General features: G+C 46.2%; 3 protein-coding genes across 6 annotated transcripts in view; 1 reads left to right on the top strand and 2 right to left on the bottom strand.

The window, feature by feature from the left end:
• CASS4 (Cas scaffold protein family member 4) overlaps positions 1-5,631 on the bottom strand; it is a 37,711-nt gene extending 32,080 nt beyond the window's left edge. The window contains exon 1 of the mRNA XM_086702540.1: positions 4,976-5,631. Within this exon, the coding sequence (XP_086558666.1) occupies positions 4,976-5,011 (36 nt within the window). The 5' untranslated portion in view covers positions 5,012-5,631. The remainder of the gene's footprint in view (positions 1-4,975) is intronic.
• A 5,474-nt stretch (positions 5,632-11,105) lies between these two features.
• Positions 11,106-24,433, bottom strand: CSTF1 (cleavage stimulation factor subunit 1). Of its 2 annotated transcripts, none has more exons than XM_086702535.1 (6): positions 24,277-24,433; positions 20,225-20,425; positions 18,009-18,286; positions 17,660-17,857; positions 16,457-16,847; positions 11,106-13,303 (listed from the first exon to the last, which is right to left on the bottom strand). In XM_086702535.1, the coding sequence occupies exons 2-6, from the start codon at positions 20,391-20,393 to the stop codon at positions 13,044-13,046; spliced, it is 1,296 nt and encodes a 431-aa protein (XP_086558661.1). In that variant the 5' UTR covers positions 20,394-20,425; positions 24,277-24,433; the 3' UTR covers positions 11,106-13,043. The 2 variants fall into 2 exon arrangements, with proteins under 2 accessions (XP_086558661.1, XP_025788107.1); XM_025932322.2 differs by lacking the exon at positions 24,277-24,433 and adding an exon at positions 24,102-24,210.
• The window catches only part of AURKA (aurora kinase A), a 20,889-nt gene continuing 17,879 nt past the window's right edge, over positions 24,292-27,301 (top strand). Inside the window, exon 1 of one of the 3 annotated variants that reach the window (XM_086702537.1) lies at positions 24,292-24,664. The gene's annotated coding sequence lies outside the window, so the exon portion shown is untranslated. The other 2 variants (XM_086702536.1, XM_086702538.1) reach the window with 2 other exon arrangements.

The following is a 27,301-nucleotide window of genomic DNA, read 5'->3' as shown; positions in this document are numbered from 1 at the left end:
TGCCTGGCGCAAAGCGGGCACTCGATATTTGTTGGATGAATGAAAGGTGTATTATCTCAACAGAAAATGGAAATGGGGTTGGTAGAAAACAAACGTCAGTTTCCAAAAAAAGAAAAAGGTGTGTGTATAGCACATGTAGTTCAATAAAGCCATTTACACCTTTATTTACTATTCTTTCTGTTTACATCTCCTGCCAGTTTCAAATGTCAAAAGTTTCTCTCTGTTTTTTTTTTTTTTTTTTTGAAAGGCAGGGCAAGTGATTCTCGTCCGTGTCCATTGAGAACACCAAGGTGGCATCTAAAATGTTAAGAGTTAAATAAGTGTTAAAAAATAAATTAAAAAAATAAAAGCGGGGGACGCCTGGGTGGCTCAGTTGGTTGAGTGTCCAACTTTGGCTCAGGTCACGATCTCGCGGTTTGTGAGTTCGAGCCCCAGGTCGGGATCTGTGCTGACAGCTCAGAGCCTGGAGCCGGCTTCAGATTCCATCTCTCTCTCTCCCCCTCCCCTGCTCATGCTCTGCCTCTCTCTGTCTCTCAAAGATAAATAAATGTTAAAAAAAATTTTTTTTAATAAATAAATGAAATGGAAAGAGAGGCCACCACCCTGGTCCCCTGATTTATCCCCCTCCTTCTGCTCTTCCCTGCCAACATTCCCTTTGTTGCGTAGCAGCCAGAGTGATCTCTTAAAACATAAACCGGACCATGTCATCTCCTGCTTTAAATAGGCCAGTGGCTTCCTTTGCAGTTAGAATGCAGTTCGAACTTCTTACAGGACTGACAAGGTCCTATGTGAACGGGATCCTGCTTACCCCGTTGATCTCATTTCTGCCCACTCTTTCCCTTGGTCCTTCTGCTCCAACAACACTGGCCTTTCTGTGGATACTGCACAATGCTGAATTCATTCCTGCCACAGGGCCTTTGCATTTGCTGTTTCTTCTGCCCTGAATGCTTCTGTCATCATTCAGGACTCCAGAGAGGCCCTTTCTGTCCATCACCTCTATCAGATCACCTTGTTTTATTTTTCTTCATGGCAGTCATCACCATCTGAAATCATGGTGTCCATTTACTCATTTACTAACTTTCTGACTCCACTAAAATATCAGCAATGTGTTGATCATCTGAACCCCAGGGCCCAATAACTGCATGCCGGATGGATGGCTAAACAATGAGCAGTGAATTGTGTTTTCAAGCTGGCTGTGGTGTCTGGGCTCTTTTGTTCTGTGGGGCAGGTGAAGCAATGGAATTGCTGCACACGGTCAGAGGGAGGCCACGGGTCCTTGTGACCTTGACCTCAGCTGCAAAGGTTTAGATCTAAGGCAACATCTGACCATGGGAGCTGGAAGGGGGCCAGTTCCCGAGAATCTAGGCTGAGTGGCTCAGGTCGGGGCCAGGTAGGGGTTAGGGAGCTTAGAGCCGGGCAGCCTCGGTTCCCAGGGGTGTGACGACTAGGAAGTGCCGTGTCTGACCTTGTGGCAGGGCAGGGCGATGTCACAAGAGCTCCATCTGCACTCTCTGTAACCTCCCATTCATTCACACACACTCCAGGTGTTTATTGGGCACCTACTAAGTGCAGGCACTGCCATAGCACTGGAGACGCAGCCCTGAATAAGAAAGCCCAGCTCTGTCCCTGGAGGAGCTGACTCTCCAGAGGGGAAGACACATGATGATAAAAGGGACAAACGATTGAGAAAGATGATTTCAGATGTTGATAAATGAAGACGAGGCGGAGAATGAGAAAGACCAGGGAAGGTGTGGGAGGCGATTGGATGGGCGGTCCAGAAAGGCCTTGAGCAAGCGTGTGAGTGAGCGAGTGAGTGAGTGTGGAAGATGCTGGTGGGGAGGACCCACGGGACCCAACCCCCCTACATGAATGTTCCCAGGCAGGGGAAGGGGCGGGCAGTGTGGTGGGGGGCTGTGGGGAGGGGGTCAGGCACGCCTCGTGGCCACGGTAAGTTCTCCACCTACATTCCCACTTGCCATTCTTCCACAAAGACTGAGTTAAAATGTCTTACTTCCCATTCAGAGGTGCTAAAGGCACAAGGAGAACCTGTGATTGCTCCCCACCCACAAACAAGGTCCCGAGGTCCTGAGCGCTCTTGCCCAGAAGCCCTGAAGTAAGTGCAGCCTGCGCCCCTGGGAGACACATCGCCGTTGGGTCTGTCAGAGTCTAAGAATTTTGGCGCCTTTACCTCTAAGTCTTTACCGCGACCCTCCTTGAGGGGCTCTACGACCACTACCCCCAGGATTGGGATGTAAGACAGCCAGAGGGTGTTTGCTCTTTAATCGAGGCTGAATCTGAACTGTTAAGAATATCTGAGAGTATTTAAATGTGCTTAAAACATAAATATTATTTTGATCAATTCTCTGGACATCCACCCTTTAGTAATGAGGGGACAGACACTTGTTTGAAAACTCCCTTCAGAAAAGCAAGTGAGCACGCTGTCATGTTTACGAAAGAGAAAAAGTGCAGCTTGTAGAGAAAATACTTTCAGAAAGTAGGTTTAAAATAGAATTTCAGGGTGGCTCAGTTGGTTAAGCATCTGACTTCAGCTCAGGTCATGATCTTGAGGTTGGTGAGTTTGAGCCATGCATCAGGCTCTCTGTCACAGTGCCGAGACCACCCGGGATCCTCTGTCTCCCTCTCTCTGCCCCTCCCCCACTTGCGCTCAGTCTCTCTCTCTTTCCAAAATTAACATTAAAAAAGTAATAAAATAGAATACCATTTCAGAAATTCTCAGAAAGCGAAGGAAAACAAATACCATGCTTATCTGACTCTGTGATTCTCCTTCAGTTCCTGGACATGTACCCCAGTGAGACAAAGGTGCTAATTTCACTGTCACTTCTAATGGTGTGTATTCATCTGCACATGTGTGCACACACACATGCATATTCAGAAGTCAACACAATTTGTAACAAATGGGACTGCATCGCTAAAGCACATGCAGACTCCATTTTCATAAATAAGGCACTTTTTGAAACTGCCCAGAATCCCAAACAAAGATTTACATGTAATAAAATCACTCATGCACCCTGTCTTTTAGACTTGACTTTCTTGAATGGAGGTGAACAGGGAATCAATCAGCTACAGTCCAGTAAGTCAACAGATGAGGTGTTAGACGGACCACTTTGCCACACATGAGGACTTCTACGTCTGTTGCAACCATACTGCGTGAGCCCAGCGTTTCTTATCACTAGTATCAGCGTGCTTATTTTTCAGTTTTCTCTTGGTTTTATAAGACATTAAGGAAAACCTCGTGAAAAGCAGACGACTACACAAAGGTGAATGCTCTACCGACATGAAACCATCGGGTGACAAAAAGCAGCAGCACCACGGGACGGCGTGACAGGGCAATCGCTGGTCACCACCCACTGTCCCCAGGCCACCTTCAAGGTATGAGAGGTGCTCTGGGTCCCCTTGGCTGAACATGAAGGTGCTTCAAAGCAAAATGCACCAAAGCAGAGAACCGCTTATGTGATATGACCCCTGACAGCATTGTGTGACACTTTGATCAAAGAGAATTAATGAACAATAATCAAGGAGATCAACTGTGCTAAAACAAATGGAACTCTAATACGTATTGTTAATTGTGAAAGGCAAGAAGCTCGACAATGGATCAGTTACTGTTCCCATTTGTATAAAGCCTTTTAAACAGTGTATTATCTTACATGGGCGTCGACCGTTCTGTAGGGGTACCCAAGAGTACCAAGGGGTACTCTGCTGAGTTTGCCTGTGGACTAGGACTTGAAGACGTGAGTTCTTGCCCAAGTACTTACTGCCTTTATGTGGACTGATTGTTAGAAGGACACTATTAATTCAACATTAAATTTTTGTGTGTGTGATCATATTGGAGTTGTGTAGAAGAACGTCCTTGTTTTTAGGAGACACATGTTGATGTTTTGGGAGGGGGGGTGAAGGGTCATTATGCCTACAATTTGTTTTCAAATGGCTTAGCAACAGCAACAACAAAGTGTGTGTGTGTGTGTGTGTGTGTATGTGTGTAAATATACACAAATAGATGCAGACAAATGTGACAAAGTGCCAGGAATCAGTGAATCTTGGTGAAGGATATACAGGGGTTTACTGAATTACTTCCCCCCCCCCCCCCGCCAGTTTTCCAATGGTTTAAACATTTTTCAAAGAAAAAAAAAGTGGGCACAAAATTCTAGGGTAGCTTTGCTATTTACACACGATCCATATAAGAGAGGCGGTCATGGATTACTCAGCCATAAATTCCACTAGTGACATACATTAGTATTACTTTAATAATCAATAGCATATATTTAATTCATATAAACAAGCTTCCCATTTAGTAATTGTTTCATTTTCTTTCCTGCACGACTGAAGGTTTAAAAAAGGTCTAGCAAGATAATCCCTGAGCTTTATTTTCTTTGCGTCTGAGCCATTTTTCTTTTTAAGCAGCCATTACAGCGTTCTAGACAGAGAATCTTTTTTGATTCGTGCCACAGACCTGAGCCCCACTCACACGTACCAGTACAAAAATTACCGGGAAATGGCATGCAGAATGCCCCCTGTGGACTCAGCAGGGGAGGCTGAAGCCAGATCTGGACTCTGCTCTTGGGAAGGAGCACAGAATCAACCCGGGAGTGACACTAAGTGTTTGCAGGGTCCAGAGAGAGGAGAGGTCAGGGTGAGCTGAGGCCAAGACCCGCATCTTGCTGGGAAAGCTGTTTGGAAGCTGAGCAGACACAACGGGATGGATTGTGTTCTCAACCCCACAAACTGGTTTCTGCGAGAAGTAACTTTCATCCATCTCTGAATCCAACTGGTCAGGGGCTTTAGAGCACCCCTCTTTTCCACGCTTAGACTTCTAGTAAGCTTTTCCATCTCCAACCTACATGTTACTAGTATTCACCCTTCGACTTCATTAGAAACTTGGAACTAAAGTCAGTCATTGTCCTTAACCGTAACTGGTTGTTTGGTGAACTGCCCATCCGAACGGTCCCCCGTCACTCACCCTGGGCGTGCCATCCATGATCTCTGCTCCCTTCATGCTGGTGTGAAACAGCTCCCGTGAGCTCTCCGGCTGATATCTCTGGCTTCAGAGGAGGGATTATGCAATGTCACTGCATGCCTTGGGCTGGTTCTCAGAAACTGAATTCTATGGAGCTATCTGACAACACGGGAAATTGTCACAACGATTCTCCCAGCAGGCAAACTTTCTGCAAAGCGCGATAAGAGTAAAACGAAAGGGCTGACGGAGAGGGGCCAGAAATCCAGGCCACACTCACTCTTCGATGCCTGGCATCTCATTTGGTCTATAAGTAGAGAGTGTCACACATTTGCTATGTGAAACCACAAACGAAGAAAAAAAACACTCTTCTGCTTTGTAGGGTGAAGTTCCTACTTTCAAAGCTCGGTGTAGGAACGCTCTGCATTCTCGTCCCACAAACACTGTGAACAACTCCCACCCGACACACCAAGCTCGTTTTCCTGATGAGAGGCCACTAGGACAAATTTGTGACCATGGTGGCTGTTTCTTTCTTCCTGCTTTCTAAACTTGTCCTGCGAACAGCCGGGAGAAAACAAGTCAAGGGGAATGCCTTAAAGGACCTGGTCCCAGCACATCTCTCCTCGGAGGCACAGTCCTCCGTGCTCTCACCCCATACCCACCCCACCTCCTGGTCTTTGCTCACAAAGCTTCACCGTGAACATCTCCTGGGTGCTGACTCTGTACCAGGGCCGTGCTGAGCACCTCTCAGTACAATTCTATTATCTCTGAAATCTCATCCACCCACCGTCTGAACTTGAAGCCACACCGCTAATTCGTGCAGCTCAACACTGCTTGCTCGGGCTTTCTACTTTCCCTGAATTCCTCCTCAACGTTGAGGGAAGACATATACAGGGAGGCAGACTTCTTGCGGGGCACATTCACGTTGTTACTGCATTTAAACAGACTGGCACCCGTTCTTCCGAGCCTGCCTCAGGTAGCACCTCCGACGGGTGCTGTCTCCCATTGCTACCTTCCTGCAAGTGCTGCGCTCACTGACTGGTCTGCGTGGCACCCACTGCTGAGCAGTCAGTCCTCACGAGTCTGAGCACCGGGAAGGGTTTACTTGTGGACACGGCCGACTGATTCCTGGCTGAGACAATCCATGTTTTAAATGGGCATCATTATTGGAAGTTAACTTCCGGGGCCGAGTAACTGACGTGTTGCAGATGGGAGCAGATCACAGGGAGGGAACAGTGACCCCGCAGAATGAGGACGAACTGACTTAGCGACAAGTTCAAGGTGGAGATCCCAGGAGGGGAAGGCAGAGACAGGAGGATGGGGAGTAATTTAGGGAAGTCTTCATGGGGAAGGCAAGATGTGAGAGGCGGGGGCAGATCAGGGTAGAGTGTTCCTAGCTGTAACACCATGAATATGCAAAAAAAAAAGAGAGAGAGAGAGACGGAATTAGCAAGTTCCATTTAAGGAAAGCAAGCAGATTCAGAGGAAAGAGTAATGAGTCATAAGGGCTGAAGTTATGAATGACAGACAGCCTGGACTAGCAGAAGGACTTTATCTTATTATTTGTAGGTAAGACAAAGAAATCGTTAACACAGTACTCTCGCAATGCATATAGCTAGTCATATTTGTAAGGCAAAGGCTCTACAAAATGGCAGATGATTTCCATGTGGTTGAATGTGAATCTGGGCATTTTTCTTGGGTATGCCTCTTCGCCCCTGCTTTCTTCTGGCCCTACCTGCACCTCTGTGCTGGTGGGCACGGGCCGGGCAGCATCTCGAGTAAGGAACATGGAGGCACTACTGAGCTAAGGCTGAGGTTCATGTCTCCAGGGTGGGAATCTATTAACCTAAACTTGGTGCTTCCATGTATATTTAGATGTTATTATGTTATGATTCTGTTTCAAAAAGTCCCAGGGGCGCCTGGGTGGCTCAGTCAGTTGAGCGTCCGACTTTGGCTCAGATCATGATCTCGCGGTTTGTGGGTTCGAGCCCCACGTTGGGCTCTGTGCTGACAGCTCGGAGCCTGGAGCCTGCTTCTGATTCTGTGTCTCCCTCTCTCTCTGCCCCTCCCCTGCTCGTGCTCTGTCTCTCTCTCTCTCTCTCTCAAAAATAAATAAATGTTAAAAAAAATTTTTTAAGTCCTTATCCTTCACAGATATATATGGAGATATTTATGGATAAAAATCCAAGATTTGCTTCAAAATAACTCAAGAGAGGGGAAAGTGGATAGAGGTATAGATAAAATAAGATTGGCTATGAGTAGCAAATTGGGGAATCTGGGTGATGGCTACATGCAAACTCATTGTACTGTGCTGCTGACATTGAATTAAAAAATTAAAGCTTTATTAAGATATAATTCACATACCACAAAATTCATCCTTCTAAAGAGTACAATTCAGCGTCTTTTAGTATATTCAGGTTGTGCAATCATCACCGTTCTCTAATTTGAGAATATTTCATTGCCCTAGAAAGAAAACCCATACCCATTGGTGGTCACTCCTCAGTCCCCTGTACCCTGGGGACCTGGCAACCATTGTTTTACTGGATGATTGATTCTTGCATATATTTGAAAGAAAGCAAAAAAGGATGGACGGACTTGTTTAAGGTCATGCAGTGATGTGACTGAGGCAGAATCCAGACTCAAGTCTCTTAGAAAAAAGGTAGACTTCACACCTGGTCCAGTTTGAACTGTTCCCACCACCTTGGCAAACTTCTGACGGTGGTTCTTCTCAATACTGAAGGGCTGACCTGGAGTTCCCAATGCAGATTGGAATGCTGTGATTTGCATTTCCTCCTCCTCCTCCTCCTCCCTCCTCCTCCTCCTCCTCCTCCTCTTCTTCTTTTTGGAAAAACCTAAATTAAAAAAACAGAATGTAGGGGCACCCAGGTGGCTCAGTCGGTTGAGCGTCCCACTCTTGGTTTTGGCTCAGGTCATGATCTCACGGCCATAAGACTGAGCCTGTGTTGGGCACCACACTGGGTGTGGAGCTTGCTTAAAATTCTCTGTCTCTCTGGGGCATCTGGATGGCTCAGTCGGTCAAGCATCCGCCTTTGGATCAGGTCACGATCTCAGGGTTCGTGAGTTTGAGCCCCGCATCGGGCTCTGTGCTGACAGCTCAGAGCCTGGAGCCTGCTTTGGAATCTGTCTCCCTCCCTCTTTGCCCCTCCCCTGCTTGCTCTCTGTCTCTCGAAAATAAATAAATGCTAAAAAAAATAAAAAATAAAAAAAATAAAAATTCTCTCTCTCCCTCCCCACTGCTCTAACAAAACAAACAAACAAACAAAAAGGAAGACACAAAAGCCATAGATTTGATCCTGAAATGAAACAGACTCACTCCTATCTGGATACCTAGTGTAGTATTTTGTGAATGAGGGCCTGGCTTCTCAGTTTGGTGTTTTGTCCTGTCATTTTTCTGAATGAAAGCCCTTAGACGTTCGTATTTACTTAAGGCAAATGCATCCTTCTGTGCACAAACGTTGCAAGATTTCACTATTCTGGGAAATTGGGTGGCTTTCGTAATATCCCACTGACTGAAGGTTGAAACAACTAGAGTTCAAGGGAACCAAGTACGAGAGACTCTAATGATGTAATTTTTCCCCCTTAACAAATGCTACTGAGAACAGCATTTTGGATGAATTTTCTCCTCAAAACGTAGGGCGTCTGATCACTTCACTCCTAGAGCTCCTAATAAATGCGCAGGAAGGAAGACTGCTTTTGTACATGGACTGTTGTTTGGTATGCCTTATACTGTTTTCACATGAACCTTTAGCTATCAAGCTCCTTGACGGTAGTCTTTGAATGCTAGGCACTCAGTACCTTTTTTTTTTTTTTTTTTTTTTTTAATGTTTATCTATTTTGAGGGTGGGGGAGGGACGGAGAGAGACGGAGAGGGAGAATCCCAAGCAGGCTCTGCACTGTCAGCGTGGAGCCCGACACGGATCTTGATCCCATGAACTGCAAGATCATGACCTGAACCCCAATCAAGAGTCTGATGCTTAACCGAGCCACCCAGGCACCCCAATACCTTACTTTTTAAAGTGCAGCTGGACACCAGGTGAAGAATATCCAGATCATTAAAGGCTTGGCAGGAAATGTCAGACTGCACGGCTTTAAAATCATCTGATAATCCAGTAAGTTGTAACCTCATGAAGATACCTCTAATACAGCTCTTTTCGTCAAAGACAAAAATTGAATTTGAATTTCATCAATTGTCACCAAATTCAGCTAAATTCCCTAACGTACAGATAAAACAGGGAAGGCTGGGATTCTACAGCTCCAGTAATTGTCAGTGCTGACTCAGTTTAATAACCTAAATTTTGAGGGGCATCTGGGTGGCTCAGTCGGTTGGGCGTCCGACTTTGGCTCAGCTCATGGTCTCGCGGTTTGTGAGTTTGAGCCCCACATCCGGCTCTGTGCTGACAGCTCAGAGCCTGGAGCCTGCTTCGGATTCTGTGTCTCTTCCTCTCTCTGCACCTCCCATGTTCATGCTCTCTCTCAATAATAAACAAACATTAAAAAAAAAAAAACCCAAAAAACCTAAATTTTGACCCCTAGGTTGAGAGGGAAAAGGAACCAGAGCAAGACTTGAGAAATAGGACGCAAAGGAAACGTTGCAGGTGTCGAGGTGCCGCTGGGGGGGAAGGCCGGGTGCTAACAGGGAGCACTGGAAAACCCAGGGCAGAAAATGGTGCCCCAGGATAAGGCCTCATGGTGGGGTGAGCAGCCAGAATGCGAAGAGTAAATTCACCAAAGGGTGAGTGGGAAAGAGGCTTCACAGATTAGAATGCCCGCCAAGAGAGTTGGAAGGTGGAGAAAATCGCCCAAAAAAGGCCAAAGGCATGAAGAATGAACGCTATAGAAATGACCATTTTCCCAAAGGTTTTGTTGTTGTTTCAATCCACCGGGTCACTTCCTAGTCTCTGTCCTGGGTCCTGTTTGAGATCTTCATATTGGACACACGTATCGTGCGTCTGAGAATTCCAGGTCTCCAAGTGCGACTCTAGTTTCTACTGGTTCTCATCATGGCGGCTGTTTCCTCACATACTGGATTATGAACCCCTGATTCTTAGATCTGTATCTGAGAGAACGGAGGCCTGGGGGAAAGAGGTGTTCTTCCTTAATTTGTGCTGGCTTCTGTCAGGTGTCTTTGGCCACCGTCAATGGGAGTTGCTTTAAATTCTCAGCTTGCTTTTCTCCAAGCCACATAGGTAGTGTGAGTCGTTCCCACCTTACTTGGACAAATAGTTTATAGATGGGATTCTCGTTACGATCTGCCCCACAAACCTGAGCCAGCATCCAGGCAGGCAGGTGTCCTCTTTCCTGGAGGCAGGGCTTTTGGCAAGTTCACCCTTTGGAGGGTAGGGGGTACCTTTTGGGTTCTGGGTACCTTTCTTTCTAGGTCTTGATCAAAGCTCCCACCTTGTGGTCAGAGCTCAGAAATCATTAGGCTCCAGGGGAGTGACAAATGCCCTTGGTTCAGCTGGATGCCCCATTGGTCCTGATGGTCTAGATTTGTGGTTTTTGGTTGTTTCTGCCTCTCAGGAACTGCCTGAGAATTTCTTGCTAGCTCAGACATCTATTTAGAGATTAAAAATAAATTCTAAACAGGTATGTATTGAAAGGGCTCTCTGGAGCATCTGGTCCACTGTATTTTCATAAACAGAAGTCTTCCCCCAAATCTGTTTATATCTTGCTGTGTTAAAAAAAAAAAAATCACTTCATTGATTGAGTGCATGTTGGGGATGATTTTGATTAAGCACTTTAATCACAGAAAAGGAAGCTGTGACATTGAAATGACTTGCCTTACTACCTAACATGTCGCTAATACAGCTGAGGCTGTTCCCCCCATCATTGCCCTTCCGAAGGGAAACCAAAGTTTAAGGTAAAAGATTGGTTTCTTTGAATCATCATAAGAAATGGAATTATAAAGTTTTTAGATTTTAAATTTGTAGAGTAAAAGAGATACATAGCTAAAGGAGATCTGCTATAAAAATCGTACTTCTAGAATGAAACACTAAAAGAAGAGCATGAAAGTTTCCAGTCCAAAGTCATGACTGCTGTTGGAGAACACATGTTCAAATATGTAAATATTCAAAGCAAGGTCCAAAAAAAAAAAAAAAAAAGGACTAGCTTTAAATTACCATTACATACAAAAAGTTTATTTTAGAAATCACATATCTTTAAAAAATAACATAGAAGTTCTAAGTTCCTATCATTCACCGTTTTTGAAAACCAGGTGTCACATGGGACAGTTAATGACATGCTGATGCCGAGTCCATGTAATATTCCCGGCATTCTTACCGGTTCAAAATATTGATGTGATTTTTAGAAGAAAAAATGTGTCTATTTTGGAAGCACAGAAAAGTATCTTGATCTTGTAGACAGAAGTCCTGAAACTTCAGATCCATGGCTGAGACTATTCCAGAAACTGGAAAAAGTAGGCATCATTATTCAAATTCACGAACAGTTAAAAAGACCCAGTGGAGCTTCAATCAGGAATGCCATGTGGTCATTCTAGCACATGTGCTAGAGCAGAGGAATGCGGAACATGTTCAGCCTCTGCTGTAATTTCGTACGTGGAAAGCAAAAGAAAAGCCAGAAAAAGAAGTGAGGACTTTTGGTCTGTAATTTCCTTATGGAACTGGTTATTCCTGTTCCTACTCAGCAGGTTTCTTCTCATCCTATAAAGGAGCACCCACAGTCACGTGCAAATACTGGAGAATCAGGACACAAAACAAAAATAAATCTAAACTCACTACAGACCAAAAAATACAGTTTTGGAAACCTGAATGAAAACGGATTTAACACATTAAGAATGCTTAAAATGGTTTCACAGGCCAAAGAGGTGAAATGATCCTTAAGGAGGATGACTAACACAGAATTTTTAGGCAATAAACTTCAGAAGATTTGAAAGTTCCTGTAAAATGAAATAATCAATCTATTTAGTATTTTTATCAACTGACCCTAGATTATATTTCTAGGTATTCCTACCCAGAGCATGAGGTATTTGCACTTGGGGATAAATATAAACCAAAGTCTATCTGGCAGAGGGGAGGTTAGGGTCCCCTCCCTTAGCTTGAGCTGAATCCAGAGAAATACTGTCACTTTCTAAATTAGAAAGTTTCAAGAAAAACCTTGATCAAGATTTAATTGCAAAAATCTTCCAAGAACATAGTTGCCACGTGCATCCACGACGAGTAGTGAACGATTCATGCTGAAGAGAACTGAAAAATAAGATTTAAAATTATGTAAGAACAAAGTCAATCAATAGTAATCATCTGTGAAATAAGCTACGGTCGGAGAGCAGCAGCGGGCTCACTGAATTTTGATTAGATTGGCTTTATCTTCAATTACGCTTTCCATCCGCTGGTAATAACCTTATCAGAAATATTTGCTGAAGAGAAGCATTGCGGGCAATGAAAGGAGAACGCGGGAGGTACGACGAAAGATACGTTTCCTAGAAATCTTCGGGAAAAACTGGCCATTAATTTTATTGACGTGAAAAAGGTAGAACACTAAAGTTGCAGATCTGAGCTTTATTATCAGAATGGTATCATTTCAGGATAGGACTGATGGATTCTCTAAACTGGTTTTAAAACGGCACGACGCTCTGGATTCTCAGAGCTGCAGGCCCACCTACCTGCCAAAATGTGTCCTGAAAAGAAAGACACAAAGAGGGTGTGTGTAGAAGAGGCACAGAAGTCGACAGAACCACCGGATGAAAATCCCTCACGACAGATCCACTTGAGATCTAGAAAGCACTTTAAAACTCTACCTTTCCTCAAATGATCAAGAGATTCAAGAGAAGTGGCAAGTCCTGTATTTACAAAACCGATGAAAATCACACTGTGATAATCAGTGAATGCAGAGCAACCGCACGGATCTGCGTTTCCCACTTTTCCCACCATGATTCTGCATCAAGGTAAAAAAAGATTCTTTTGTACAAATCCAAGGACGGAGAGGTGGCGGCACAACCGCCAGATGGCGCGGTGACTTACTACCGAAGCTGGTGACGGGACCCGGTGGGGGCAGGGGCACAGTCCTCGAGAAAAGAACCCTAGGCAAGGAAGGCGGGCTAGTCCGTGGTGGATCGCCGGTACCAGAACCGGGCTCGGAAGTCGTCGCTGCACGTCATGAAGCCGGGGTTGGTGGGCGAGTGCACTATGCAGCGCACGATGTTGTTGTGGCCCAGGGAGAGCAGGTTCCGACGCTCGGCGGTACGGGAGTCCCAGCAGCACAGACTGATGGTCCGCTCGTCCGGCAGCAGCACGTAGTCCTCGGTGTGGTTGAACACGGCCTGCGTCCGGTGCACCTGCCGCCCGCTCAGGCCGGCCCCTGCACGGACACGAGAGGTTAAGGGTCAGAGTGGCAGGGCTAGCTCCCCAGGGCTACACTTTAGACCCTCACACTGCCGTCCTTCTGTTCGTTACCCTGTCGATGTAAAAACGGCATCTTAAAACAGAATACACATTTATCGTATAATTTTGGAGCCTCCACAGAAGCATGCAGAAATAAATCGCCACTGACCTACCACCTGAGGCAGCCGACTCCGTCAACGTCCCGACGTACTTCCAGGCACAGGGACGTCTTAAGAAAAAAAAATACAGGGGCACCCGGCGGGGGGGGGCTCAGTTGGTCGAGCGGCCAACTCCGCTTGTGGTTCGGGAGTTCGAGCACCACACTGGGCTCGCTGCTCTCAGCACAGAGCCCGCTTTGGATCCTGTGTCCCCTCCCCATCAGTCCCTCCCCCGCTTGTGTTCGCTCTCTCTCAAAAATAAATAAAACATTAACAAAGTAGAAAATTGGTGCCGTGTCATATAGGTCATTTCTGTCATAGTTTAAACCAACTTTTCATTAGGTACATTTTTCTGTGTTTTTTACTGGCCGCAAAATACACCACCATCTGGAAGCACCCTTACTATTTAGTAATTCTTTTCCTGCTAGGGGCATCTGGTTGCAAGTTATGCTGACAGATTCTTTATGCCGAACATACTATTTCCTCAGGATTAAATTCCTAGAACAGAATTGCTGGGATGTTTGAACGTCCGCTCTCCAAAAAGAAGCTCTAGGCTTTTTTATGACCATGAAAGTACAGACTTTATGTTTAAAATATCATATAAAGTCTAAAAAGAACAACCGCCTGATAATTCTACACCCAGAGTCAGTATTTCGATGAATCCTTTCTAAATATCTCTGTAAATACCTCTGTATTCTGTAAATCGGAGCTCACATCATATGCTATTTTTATACAGCAGGGTAGCAGAGATCTATAAAGATGAAATACGGCTTAATGGATAAAAACAGAGGCGCTGGCATCAGATCTGGGCTCAACACTTACTAGTGACGTGAACACGGACACATTACGTAGCACCTTTAAGCCTTACCTTTCTCTTCCGTTCTCTGGGGGACAATGACAGCACCAACCCACACGATGTTGCGAGGACTGGCATGAGGGCACGTCCAGTGGCATACATATGCTCACAGATGTTCCTGTATTTGTTTTTAACGGCCGCACGCTGTGAAAAGGACGCGTGACAAGAGTGCCCTCGGTGCTTTCTGGTGGACACTTCTGCTGTCTCTAACGCTCCCCTCTTCGAGACTATGTTGGGACGGACATCCTTCTACGTGTGTGTGGGCATACCTGCCAGCAATCTTTTTAGGCTGAATTTCTAAGAGTCCAAAATATATACGTATGCTGAAAAATAGGATTCATGACACCAACCCCCCTTCAGAAGGTTTCCAATCAGCACTCCTTAACAACGAGGTATGTAACTTCCCCAAGTGTTGTTCAATACGAGAGAATATCAATCTTTTAAATTCCTACCCTCTGGGGAGTACAAAAAGAAACTCTGACGTGCATTTCTTAGGTCTGTAGAACTGATGGTCATCTCTCTCTCCTTGAGCTCACTGCCCAGTGTCTGGCAGGTGTCTGTTACACGTGCTACACGGTGTCCCTAGCTCAGCATTTTATTTAGTCTTTTGAATTAATTTCTCACACTGAAATTTCTAATGCTCGATAGCTTTTCTTTTTCCTTCAGTATTTCAAAAACCCACTGAATTCTAACTAAACATTAAAACTGGAAACACAGACCTAAACATGGGCTCTTAGCCCGTGAGTTAGAAAACGAGGGAATTTGCGTATCGATTCAGTACAATCTTACTTTAAAATCAAATCCCAATTCTCTGCCGAAGCAAACCAGGCAGCCCCACAGAAGCATAAAACATTCTGCCGTTCACAGGACAAAGCAAACGTTAAGAAATGCTGTGAGAATCTGGCGCGTGCCCTCCACACACATCACACCCGACGGCGGTTGTTACTGCCGAAGATGGAGACGGCCCGCCCACTTTTACTTTGACCACTTTTGCATCTTCTTTTTGCAACAAGCACGCAGCCCTTTAACAGTAATAATTAGAGGAAGGTTTTCAAAATACCTCCTTACAGAAGCGTTTCAACAAAGGACCAAGAATGAGGATGAAACTGACGCTTCCTAAGACCTGCTAGTTGTATGGTCTGTGTCAGAGCCAGAGAGGGACAGCAGGAAGCAAACTGTCCCCAGGAGATGGATGTGAGGTGGATGATACTGCACCCTGGTGGCTCCGACGTCCCTGCCTCTTCAATCTTCTCTAAAAGGAGAAGCGACTGCCGTAGCAGCTGAGCCCTTACGAAGGCGTGGTTTTCTTTCTTTAAAAATTTTTTTGATGTTTATTTTTGAGAGACAGAGACAGAGAGAGAGGGAGACACAGAATCTGAAGCAGGCTCCAGGCTCTGAGCTGTCAGCACAGAGCCCGACGCGGGGCTCGAATCTCAAATCCATGAACTGTGAGATCATGACCTGAGGTGAAGTCAGATGCTTAACCGACTGAGCCACCCAGGCGGTCCTGGTGGTGTTTTCCTGTAGAGTTTTAAAGTTCTGGTCATGGTGATTTTAGTGTGGGACACAAACATCTCACAACAGAGGAAACTAGTTGAACTTTCCTGGAGGTTTGCTACCAAACAACAGCCTTTGCTGCTCCGAGGAACAGAAGAATAAGACAATATTTTGACAACATTCATTACCAAGTAACTGTCAGGGTAGCTGTGCTCTCTTATGAACAGGCCTAGATGGCCCTTCTCCGCCTTCCTTCCCTAAAGTGTACACTCATTGAGATCCACTGACTCCGCCTTTTCTCTGGACTGCTTTTATGTTTGTGAGGGAAAAGGGCAGTCCACTGGTCTACAAACAGACCACCAGAGTCTCAATGTTACTGGCATAGACTCACATCTAGTTGAAGCTGTGACGTACGGAGAAGAACACAGTTCAGAAACGAAGGTTCTATTTCCAGCTCTTACCAACTGTAGCCTTGGCTAAACTACTTAACCTCTAAGCTTTGCTTTCTTACCTAAAAGAGGTGTAACATCTGCCTTGCTCAACGCATACATTGATCATGTGGCTCTCTTCTGGAAGCCAGAAAATGCTACAGAAAAGGTAACAGCAACTTTTCACATACCTGTGTATCTGACCAGTGTCCGTCCTGTTGATATCTCCCAAAGTTTAGCTACGGAGTCTTTTCCACTGGAGAGAATGTATTTGGAATTTTTGGAGAAAATGGCAGAACAAACCTCAGCACCATCATGTGCCTTCTCAAAGGTTGTGATGCACCGATTTGAAACACCATCCCACAGCTTGATGCAGCCGTCCTTGCTACCAGTGACATACATGTTGGCGCTGGGATTGTAATTAACGGAGCATATAGCATCGGTGTGTTGATCTTGAGGATTGCAAGAGACAAAACACTGAAACGTGTTGATATCATAAAGCCGAAGAGTAGGATGCTGAGTCCCAACGAGTATAAAGTCTCCGGAAGGATGAAAAGAGATAGAGCGTAGCATTTCAGCTTCCTGTTAGGACAGACACATTAAGTGGCTGGTGAATAATTAAATGCAGAGAAAATGTGGAAAATATTTGGTTGACGGAGAGACTACATAAAACAACGATCAGATGTTACAAGGCAGAAGAAGGAACAACGAACTTTGTAAAATACGGGAAGGTATCATTTGAACAGAGATTTTAAAAACCAACTACTGGTGGGATTATATTCCCAAAACCGTGGAAGTGAGCTTCGTCATTTGCAAACGAGCACTGGGAGAACTCAGAATGGAACATCATCAAGCTAGGATAGTTTCACACGTTAACGAATGAGGATAAACACAACTTGTACGTGTGGACAGCTTCTTTAATCTGTCCTACGGCTCCAAATACGGAGTAAAAAACTCAGTTCAATTACTAAAAGGTGGAAGCCACTACTAAAACATTAGTATTTCTTTCCTGCATACTCAAAATATCACTTTTGCAGTATCGCTTTTCCAGTAAACGTCTGAGAGTTTCAACTGAATAATTTTTTGATTCCCGTTAAGTTACACTTCGGTGAAGTGACTGTTTCACCTTTAAACAGGGATCTGCGACTATGAAAGAGTGACACAGGTTCTGGGCCTGTTGCATAAACTGTGACCAGAGAAAGTGGCTGCTTGACAGCGTGGGAACCACGGGCCAATGCACTCTGAGTCCCGTGCCACCTGCAGCACGTGTCCTTGCAGCTGCTTCGTTTTGTAAGATGGTCCCTGAGGCTACTTTAAGAACAGGAGCAGTCATACAGTAAGTGCTCTTTGCTTTTAAGAAGAAACTGGATAGCTCCTTTCTAAACACTCCTAACCTGAATGTACTTGAAGGCTCTTTTTGCAGATGGTTTGGAATAATCAAATAACTTCAGAGTATAATCCCTGGAACCAGAGGCAAGGATTTGTTCTGTTGGGTGGAAAGCGAGACATGTGACTTCATCCACGTGGTCATAAAGCGTTCGGATCACTGGGTGGTTTTCCATGTTCTGTTGTGCAGTCTCATTCATCATGACCTAGACCAACGAGAAAAGAGATGCTCAAAGGGCAAAATCTGACTCAAAGCCCCCGATTATGCTAAGTTAAAGCTGGTCTAAACTAGTCTCTCACTCTCCCGACGAGCAGCGAGCGAAAGGCAGACGGTACGTACGTTGCTGGGATTTTTACCTCTATTGGCATGGCGCTCTTGGCCAACATTCTTTCCGTGTCAAGTATCTTTATGGAAGCATCGGCAGATCCGGTGGCTATTAACTGCCCGTCTCTGCTGTAGGTGGCTACGCGGCAGGGGCCTTTGTGGGATGTGACGTAGCATGTTTCGTACTCTGAAGCCTCTGGGGACATAGTTTGGACGTCGGCATCAAATTCCAGGTCAATCCCCGTGCCAGGGGCCACTGTATCTGAACGACCAATTGCATACTGAACTGCAGTATCGTCATTTTCCATTCCTGAAATGAACCAAAATTAAGTGCGTGCAAAAATGTCATTTTAAAAAGCCAAGACAAAATTCTGGATCCAAACTGGGAAAGATGTTGGCCAACATCAACTTACTCTGTCTTGGAGTGGCGTGACACTTAACCCTTCACAAAATTATGTATATGTCAACCCGGGTGTATGTTCAGTGACAACACCGTAGGCAATATAACATTGACTGCGGAAGGTCAGGCTCAATAGGTCACATCACCTCCCCGTTTTTTTGCTTCCAAAATTTTCTACTGTAACGACGACTACAGAAACTCAAAAAAAGCAGTTCTATAGCTAAGCTGCCCATTTTTTCTCGTTCTGAATTTTAATATTTTTAGTGCTGAGATCTGTTAGTAGCAGCTCTGGGGCTCATTAAGACAGATACACTGTTAGCACTAACACTAGTGAAACGTAGCTGAAAGACTGTTGATATTTAAATAAACAAGCTTTTCAAGAAAATGCATTTTAAATTGAAAAATAACTTCATGTACCATATAAACAGTATGTTTATTAGTATAAGAAAAATTAGGAATAGAGATGAACACAAAAATGACCTTGTACTAGATTACTCAGAGATAATTACTGTTAAAATGGTGGGATGAATTCTTCTGGACCTTTCTCCATGCACAGTTGTTACAATTCTTGCAACAAAAATAGAACCAAACCATATGACATGTTATAACTTACTTGTTCATTTACTCAAACAGAATAAAAATCTGGCCAGTGTAATTTTTATCTACATCATGTGATTGGACCCAATTTGAGGATACAAGAACATTCACAACGAATTTCTTATTGTTGGATATTTCAGTTGTTTTTTATTTCCTCGGAACAAATTCTCAAAACTGGCATTGCTAGGGGCACCTGGGTGGCTCAGTTGGTTAAGCGTCTGACTTTGGCTCAGGTCATGATCTCACAGCTCGTGAGTTTGAGCCCCACATCGGGCTCTGTGCTGACAGCTCAGGGCCTGGAGCCTGCTTTGGATTCTTCCACTCTTTGGAGCCTCTCTCTCTGCCCCTTCCCCGCTTGTGCTCTGTCTCTCTCAAAAACAAACATGAGAAAACATTGTTTTTTTAAATTAAAACAAAACAAAACAAAACAAAACAAAACAAAACAAAACAAAACACCATGGGGCGCCTGGGTGGCTCAGTCGGTTGTGTCTGACTTTGGCCTAGATCATGATCTCAATGTTCACAAGTTCGAGCCCCGCCTCAAGCTCTGGTGCTGACAGCTCAGAGCCTAGAACCTATTTCAGATTCTGTGTGTCCCTTGCTCTCTGCGCCCCACCCCCCCCACTCTGTCTCTTTTTCTCAAAACACTGTCTCTTTCTCTCAAAAATAAACATTAAAAAAAATTAAAAAAAAAAAACCATAAAAACTGGCATCGCTAAGTCAAAGGGTGTAAACATATTGGGATTTCTATATTTTATAGAGTGCTTTCTACAGCCCAGGCAAGCACCAGGATGTACCGTTGAACGAGACAGAGATCCTGATGTTTACTGCACGTGCTGTCCTTTCTTGGGGAAGGTGCAGACATGTGGGAAACAACCTGAAACAATGAAGTACATTTCGGAGAGTGATTCTGTCATGAAGGAAATGGGGTTGTTGTTGTAGAATAACTGGGGAGGTCTGGGGAAGATAGTGGGTTATTTTCAAAAAAGTGAAAAGGACTCTGAGATGACATGTGAGTTGAAATCTGCAGTCAATAAAACAATGACAGAATGTTCTAGATAATTCTCATAGAGATCCTGGGGCTACAGCCGGTTTGAAATCTTCATAATCTGGGGTTTGCTTACCCTTTCAGTACCTACCACTGTACCTGACACATACTAGGCACTAAGACTGAACAAAAATCATCGGGAAAAATTCTGATCGTGAAGACCTCTGAAACCTTGTCAAGGAATCCACGCGTCCCCAAGCTACCTAGTTTGATGAGATGTAGGAGCTGCTCCGAGGGCGCACAGACAGACTGCGGCTTGATTTCGTTGATGAGGCCATTAGCAATGCTAATATAGCCATCGTAGAGCAGCTGGCTAATGATCAGCTTGTACAGCTGCTGGCGGTCCTTCAAGCCCACTTTGGTTCTGTACATCTCGGAGAAGACGAAGACAATCTCCCTGGCAGCTGCAAGGGGAGAAAACAGGGATGGTGAAGGGCAGAGGCACCAGTAAATCACGGAAGCCACGCAGCAGTCTGGGCAGACCAGCGGGGCTTCCGTCCCGGCCCTGCTAGTTGCATCATCTTCGGTCAGTGACCTCGTTCCTCTGAGGTCAGGTTCCTCAGCTGTTAAGCACGTTAGCAAAGGTAAAAACAGATGGCACGTGCAGAGCATTGAGCATAGTAGCACACAGAAATTACTCAAATCGTACCAGCAACTATCTACAGAACTTCTTTTCATCAACTACTCTCTGTCATACTACCCACCTGCCACTTTTATTCTATTCTGCTATCCCAGAATCTTCTGTTTCTTCTGTTAAGAAAATACCGACTGGTTTTTGCAGTAGGGAAGATGGCTACTATTGTTGAATGTCTAGACATTACTGTTTCCACCAGGTAAGCTGTATGTTTACTAATGTCAGCTATGTTTTTGTTTTTGATTAAAGTTTATTTATTTGAGAGAGAGAGCAGAAGCAGGGGAGGGGCAGGGAGAGAGAATCCCAAGCAGGATCCACGATGCAGTGCTCAATCCTGCAACTGTGAGATCATGACTTGAGCTGAGATCAAGAGTCGGACACTTAACAGACTGAGCTATCCAGGCATTCCGAGTTATGTTCATTCTTTTTTTGTTTTTTAAAGTTTTCTTTTTTGGGGGCGCCTGGGTGGCTCAGTCGGTTAAGCGGCCGACTTCAGCTCAGGTCATGATCTCGCAGTCCGTGGGTTCAAGCCCCGCATTGGGCTCTGTGCTGATGGCTCAGAGCCTGGAGCCTGTTTCAGATTCTGTGTCTCCCTCTCTTTCTGACCCTCCCCTGTTCATGCTCTCTCTCTGTCTCAAAAATAAGTAAATGTTAAAAAAAAAAAAAAATTAAAGTTTTCTTTTTTTAACGTTTATTTATTTTTGAGAGAGACAGAGAGTGAGCTGGGGAGGGGCAGAGAGAGAGGGAGACACAGAATCCAAAGCAGGCTCCAGGCTCTGAGCTATCAGCACAGAGCCTGACGCAGGGCTTCAACCCATGAACTATGAGATCACGACCTGAGTGAAGCTGGCCGCTCAACCGACTGAGCCACCCAGATGCCCTGAGTTATGTTCATTCTTAAAACATGTTTTAAGGGGCGCCTGGGTGGCTCAGTCGGTTAAGCGTCCGACTTCGGCTCAGGTCATGATCTCACGGTCTGTGAGTTCGAGCCCCGCGTCGGGCTCTGTGCTGACAGCTCAGAGCGTGGAGCCCATTTCAGATTCTGTGTCTCCCTCTCTCTCTGCCCCTCCCCTGTTCATGCTCTGTCTCTCTCTGTCTCAAAAATAAATAAACATTTAAAAAAAAATTTAAAAAAAAAACATGTTTTAAGGTAACCAACTTTGTTAAATTATATAACTTAATTATATAGTAAATAAAAACATGACGGCAAACAAGCCACCACGCTATGAAAACTAAATCAAGTTGAATGCTTGGAAAGATTCAAAAACAAATTGCTTAATAAAATATTGGCAAATAGGGTATGGCCAAAACGAGTATAAAAAACGGAAAGGGGTGCCTGGGTAGCTCAGTCAGTTAAGCAACCGACTCTCGATTTCAGCTCAGGGCATGGTTTCAGGGTTTGTGAGTTTCAGTCCTGCATCAGGCTCTGCGCTGACACTGCAGAGCCTGCTTGGGATTCTCTCTCCTCCCTCTCTCTGCCTCTCCCTGCTCACTCTCTCTCAAAATAAATAAACTTTAAAAAAAAAAAAAAAAGGAAAAAAAGGGCACTTGGATTGGTTTCCAAGTTTTTAAGCTCTCTCTTATAAAGTAAAATGAAAACTGTAGATGATGGTTAAGAAACAACAAAACCTCCAACTGGTGGACAGCAGATAACTTTGACTTTCAAAAATCAATATTCGTATGTGTATGTATGTCTGGACAGCTATCAGAAGGGCACGGGAGCCTGGGAACAGCAATAAAGAACAGAAGTCGAAGGCAGACAAGAAATTGGAAGTCAGAGTATGAGAGAGAGAGAGAGAGAGAGAGAGAGAGAGAGAGAGACAGAGACAGGGTGGGGGGATGAATACAAAAAAGGAGAGGAGTAAGCAGTAACACCAGCACTGCCTGGTATTCCTGTACTTTACAGGGACTGATTCTGGAAGGAGGGGTGTGTTATAGGAAAGAAGTGGGAAACCATGTTTTCTAACTCCCTCCGGAGAATAACTGAAGCTACTGATAATGAGAATAGTTAACATTTACTGAGCGTTATGTTTTATCTCACTTAATCCTCAACACCATCCTGTAAGAGAAGCCCTGTGATCGTGTTAAAGATGAGGAGGGAAAGTAACTTGTTCAAGGTCCCACGACTAGTGCTTGCAGAAACCTGGACTAGAATGCAGATGGTTTGACTCTAGAGACTGTGTTGTTCCTAACGACTACCTTTAGTGCTCCTTAAAAGCTTAATGACAAACTTGGGGCGCCTGGGTGGCTCAGTCGGTTGAGCGTCCGACTTCGCTCAGGTCACGATCTCACGGTCCATGAGTTTGAGCCCCGCATCAGGCTCTGTGCTGACAGCTCAGAGCCTGGAGCCTGCTTCAGATTCTGTGTCTCCCTCTCTCTCTGGCCCTCCCCCGTTCATGCTATGTCTCTCTCTGTCTCAAAAATAAATAAATGTTAAAAAAAAAAAATTAAAAAAAAAAAAAAAAGCTTAATGACAAACTAGCTAAAATTAGACATTCAGTGTAGTGTATGACACCCATCACATAAGCAACTAATATGCATTACCTCACTGAATACTCATCTAATCCTATTTTAGAGATAGGTAACATGAGGGCCAGAGAGGTTAACTTACATGGGATCAAAGAGCTTGTAAACAGCAAAGCCTGGATCTTTACTCAGGGTATTTGACCCCAGAGCTTGAGTCCTCACCGTGCTGCACTGATGGGTGTTACTAACAACAGCTAACGTTTGTAAGCACTTGCCAGACACTGTGCTAAGCACTTTACAAGCATTAGGTCATTGAATGAAATCATTAAAAGTATTCAAGCACATGTAGAAGCAAATGCATATAAATCTATGCTTGTGCAGACAGCACTAGGGCACGATAGAGATGATGAAATCGGCACAAAGAAGTTAGGAAACTGAAAATAAAATGTGGCCGAGTAACTCGTCAAGTGGCCGCCAGGACTGCCCAGACCAGAGCCCAGAACTTAACCACTATTCTATCCCGTCTCTGCACTCATGCCAGGAGCATCACGGCGTGTACAAAGATTCAAAAAGAAAAGGCCGAGCCCCGCTTCTCAACTCTCACAGAACGTTCGCTCCCTGCGCTAGTAGGTGCCTAATTACCATCCCCAGTTTGCAGGCGAGGCCCGAGGTCAGGAAGAACAGGACCTAGAAACTGTTTACACCCGGGAACTGGAAGGGGGGACCAGGGCGAGAACACAGACGCCCCCTCACTAGGCTCCGCCACCGTCCCGCCACAGAAGAGCACCAAGGATGGAGTGGGGGTGGGAGCGAGGCCTTGGAGGAAGAGGAAGGGGTGTGCAGGCCGAGCCTGGCAACTCAGGGGGCATGCCACCCCGCTCACTATCGGGCCTTCCCGCCGCGCTGGTCTTTCCGGGGGTCCCGTGAAGACCCCAGCGGACCGCACCAGCCGCTCTCCATGCATCCCAGCCCCCCAGTACCCGCTAGTCCGGCTCTCTCGGTCTCCCGCTCTCTCCCAGAAAAATGGAGGCACGCAATCTGTCCGATCGATCGCTCCGAGCGCACGTTCACTGCGCACGCGCACAGGGCGAGGCGCCGAGCGCTGCGCTATCGATCGGCCCCACTCTCTCCTGCCCTTCTCGCCATCTTACTTACTGGCGCGTTCGAGGGGTTCGTTAACCTCCTCCGACTTTATCTCTTGCGCGACAACGCTGACTGACGCCAAGGAAATGCTGTCTCGCTGACAAATGTCGGGTCCCGGAGGACACCGCAGGCACTAGAACGGCCAAAGTCCGGCGGGCCGTTGGCTCCACCACTTCCGGGGCCTTACGGGGCAAGTGCGCCTGCGTGCTGTCACCGCCTTGGACGTGCCTCAAGCCGTGAGGGGCTGTGAACCAATCAAAAGGCAGTGCCTCTCTAGCCCGGGCCAATGAGCTTTCGGATTAGAGGGTTTAACTCCTATTTAAAATAAAGACTTTGAATCGTAACGGCTGAGCTCTCGGCAGGAGTCGGCGGCCTTTGGGTCGGAGTCGGCGGCCTTTGGGTCGGAGACGGGAGCCAACGGGTTTGTAGACCCTGGGACTGCTCTGTGAGGCGGACGGGCGAGGGCGGCGGGCCCGGGTGGCCTTTGAGCGGGCGGCGGAGAAAGAGTCGAGGTCAGGCGTCCCTGGGTCTCCACCTTCGTCCTCCCTTGTCCTCCTCTTCCTGTCCCCCTGCATCCTCCCAGCTCCTCTCCTCTGTGCCCGGTGCTTTCGCAGCGCCCTCCCATCTGCGCCTGGGTAGTGGGGCGCCCTGTGAAATGCCGCTTGGGGGGTTGTTACACTCCTGGAGTGCGTGGGGTTATTGAGTGGCGTTGGGGTGGGGGTGCCTTCTGAGGGGGGTTCTCCTATCGGCCAGCACCTGGGTAAGAAAACATAGGGAGGGCTTTTGCCGTCGGGAAGCTCACGTTCTAGAGGGGGGTGGGGGCCAGACGACGAACTGGCGCGATAGCTTTCAATAGAAAACAGTCGTTGGTTGACCTGGGCTACTTTGGAGGAATAAATGAAAACTTCCTCGAAGATGTCTTCCTTGGTGCGTGCTTCTGAAACCACAGACCTTGGACCACCTTTGTCGGGATTTCTGAGAGCCTTTGTTGAAAATATAGACCCAGCTCATGAATCAGAAGTGCTTGGCCTAGGATTCAGGTGTCTGTAGTTTGTCAGGTTTCCCAGCTGATTCTTGATGTTTCACGGAGAACCGGTGATCTAGACCTGCGCACATAGTCGTCTGGGGATGGGAAAATGCTGGATGTGATTTGTTAGGTCTGTGGTTGGGCCTGACGGTCTCCACGTCTCACCAGTGTCGTCCAGATGGAGATACTGTCGCGGACTTTTAACGGTTCCTCCTCCTCCTTAACCTTGTTCTTTGAACGAAACACTTTTCAGCAGCACGTTCACTTCCACCCCTCCAAGTAAGTCCGTGCAGACACTAGCAGGCTTGAAGAAGACAAAGTCTTCTAAATGCACGGTGATGTGAAGTCTTAACAGTTTTCCTGTTTAGAATAGTAGGATATGTGGTTTGAACTGCAGGGTCTTGTGAAGGTCATTGGGTTATGTGGCTCCGGGACCTGGCTGTAGACTGGAATCGCTGGGCAAGCAGTCTTCTTGGGGGCTCTCTCCAGCACTGCTGGATCAGAATCCTCATTTTCCATTCTGTTGATGATTATTCCTCTCCCTGGGAAGGCAGAGTATGTTCCGTTGGAGCAAATCTCTGGCTTCTGTGGAAGACTGTTGAATGAATGCCCTTAGGCCTGTGTGAGCTCGTTAATCCGCAGGGATTGTTGGGGAAGGTGAAGAGAGCGTTAGAGTGTGTGTACGGCACGAGCTTGTAACTCCTTTTTCCTTTCTGTCGTTTCTACTAACCGCTGTTTGATATAAGGACTCCTGGCTGTGGTTCCGTCTTCAGGGTGGAGTTATTTGCCTATTTGTGGAATGGATGTGGAAGGGTGGGGGTGGGGGGGTGCTTTCTGGCTGGGTTCTGGAATTCAGAGAGTATCCAGGTAAGAAAAGTACAGAAAGGTTTCCGTTTTCTTGGAGTTTATGTTCTACTTACTTGATGGGGTGTTGTACCCGCCTCACAGCATGGGCCTAGTGTTATAAACCGTTTTCATTACTGATTTGCTTCCTTAGTGGGTTAACTCATTCCCCAGACACTGGTGGGTGTACCTACTGTGTGCCAGGCATGTTCCGGGGAGGCCGCAGTGAACACAGTGGGACTAAGGCCTTGCTCTCACGGCGCTTACTTTCCTTGGAGATACTGGCAGGGGGTGGGATATCGCCTGGGGAGGCAGAAATAAACACGCACAGTGAGGTTCTGTAAGATGTTAAGGGCTAAGCAGAAAAATAGAGATGGTCAGAAAGGAGACGTCTGAGCAGAGACCTGACTGGAACGAAGGAGCAAGCCACACTTCCATTTGAGCGAAGAGCCAAATGGTGAAGAGAGAACAGGAAGTACAAAGGCCCTGTGGCCGGGCACTGCTTTGAGGAAAGAAAGAAGTTCCGTGTGACCAGCATGCAATAGATAAGAAGAGGAAATAAGGCCAAGAAGGTGGTCAGGGTCCACACTCTAGGAGACTGTAGGCAAGGAGGATTTTGAGGGACCGTGAGGGGCTTCTGAACCAAGGGCCAGCATGGCTGACTTGTTAATGGGACCACAGGGCGCAGTGTTGAGAATGGGCCATCACGGGGCAAAGGTGAAAGCAGGGTGACCGTTGGGAGCCCGTTGCAAATAATTGAGGGGAGAGAGCCTTGGTTTGACCAGGTGGTGGTATTAAAGGTTGTGGGCAGTGGTTTTGAAGGTAGAGCCTCCAAGGGGTGCTGATGGATTAGATCTGGGCTTTGAGGGAGAACCGTGTAAAAGATGAGGGGACCCGAGCGACGGGCAGGATCGGTTTGCCAGCAACTGAGGTGGGGTCATCTATGAGAATAGGGTTGGCGAGATGGGGACAGGGAGGGAGCAGGAATTCAGTTTGGAACTTTTTTAAATTGAGATGCCTCTCCGATTACAGATTACAGGTCGAGATGTTTCGCAGGTGGCAAGGGTCAGGGGAGAGGTCTGGAGATGGGGGTTTGGAGGTCTCAGCCCGTGAATGGTGGTGGGAGCCAGGAGACTGGATGAGTGCACAGAGGGAATGAGCACAGCT

The sequence above is a fragment of the Puma concolor genome, chromosome A3, assembly GCF_028749965.1.
Source record: "Puma concolor isolate L17-30 chromosome A3, mPumCon1.1.hap2, whole genome shotgun sequence".
Classification (NCBI taxonomy): Eukaryota; Metazoa; Chordata; class Mammalia; order Carnivora; family Felidae; genus Puma; species Puma concolor.
This window is presented reverse-complemented; position numbering and strand designations above follow the sequence as displayed.

What these genes read in the sequence shown, in the direction of transcription:
- CSTF1 (XM_086702535.1), bottom strand. Translation starts at nt 20,393, where the DNA reads ATGTACAGAACCAAAGTGGGCTTGAAGGACCGCCAGCAGCTGTACAAG. An exon ending in AGAGCGCCATGCCAATAGAG is followed by an intron (nt 17,858 to 18,008) that starts GTAAAAATCCCA and finishes TCGTTGGTCTAG; the next exon opens with GTCATGATGAATGAGACTGC. An exon ending in GACACTGGTCAGATACACAG is followed by an intron (nt 13,304 to 16,456) that starts GTATGTGAAAAG and finishes GTGTCCGTGCAG; the next exon opens with GGGCCGGCCTGAGCGGGCGG.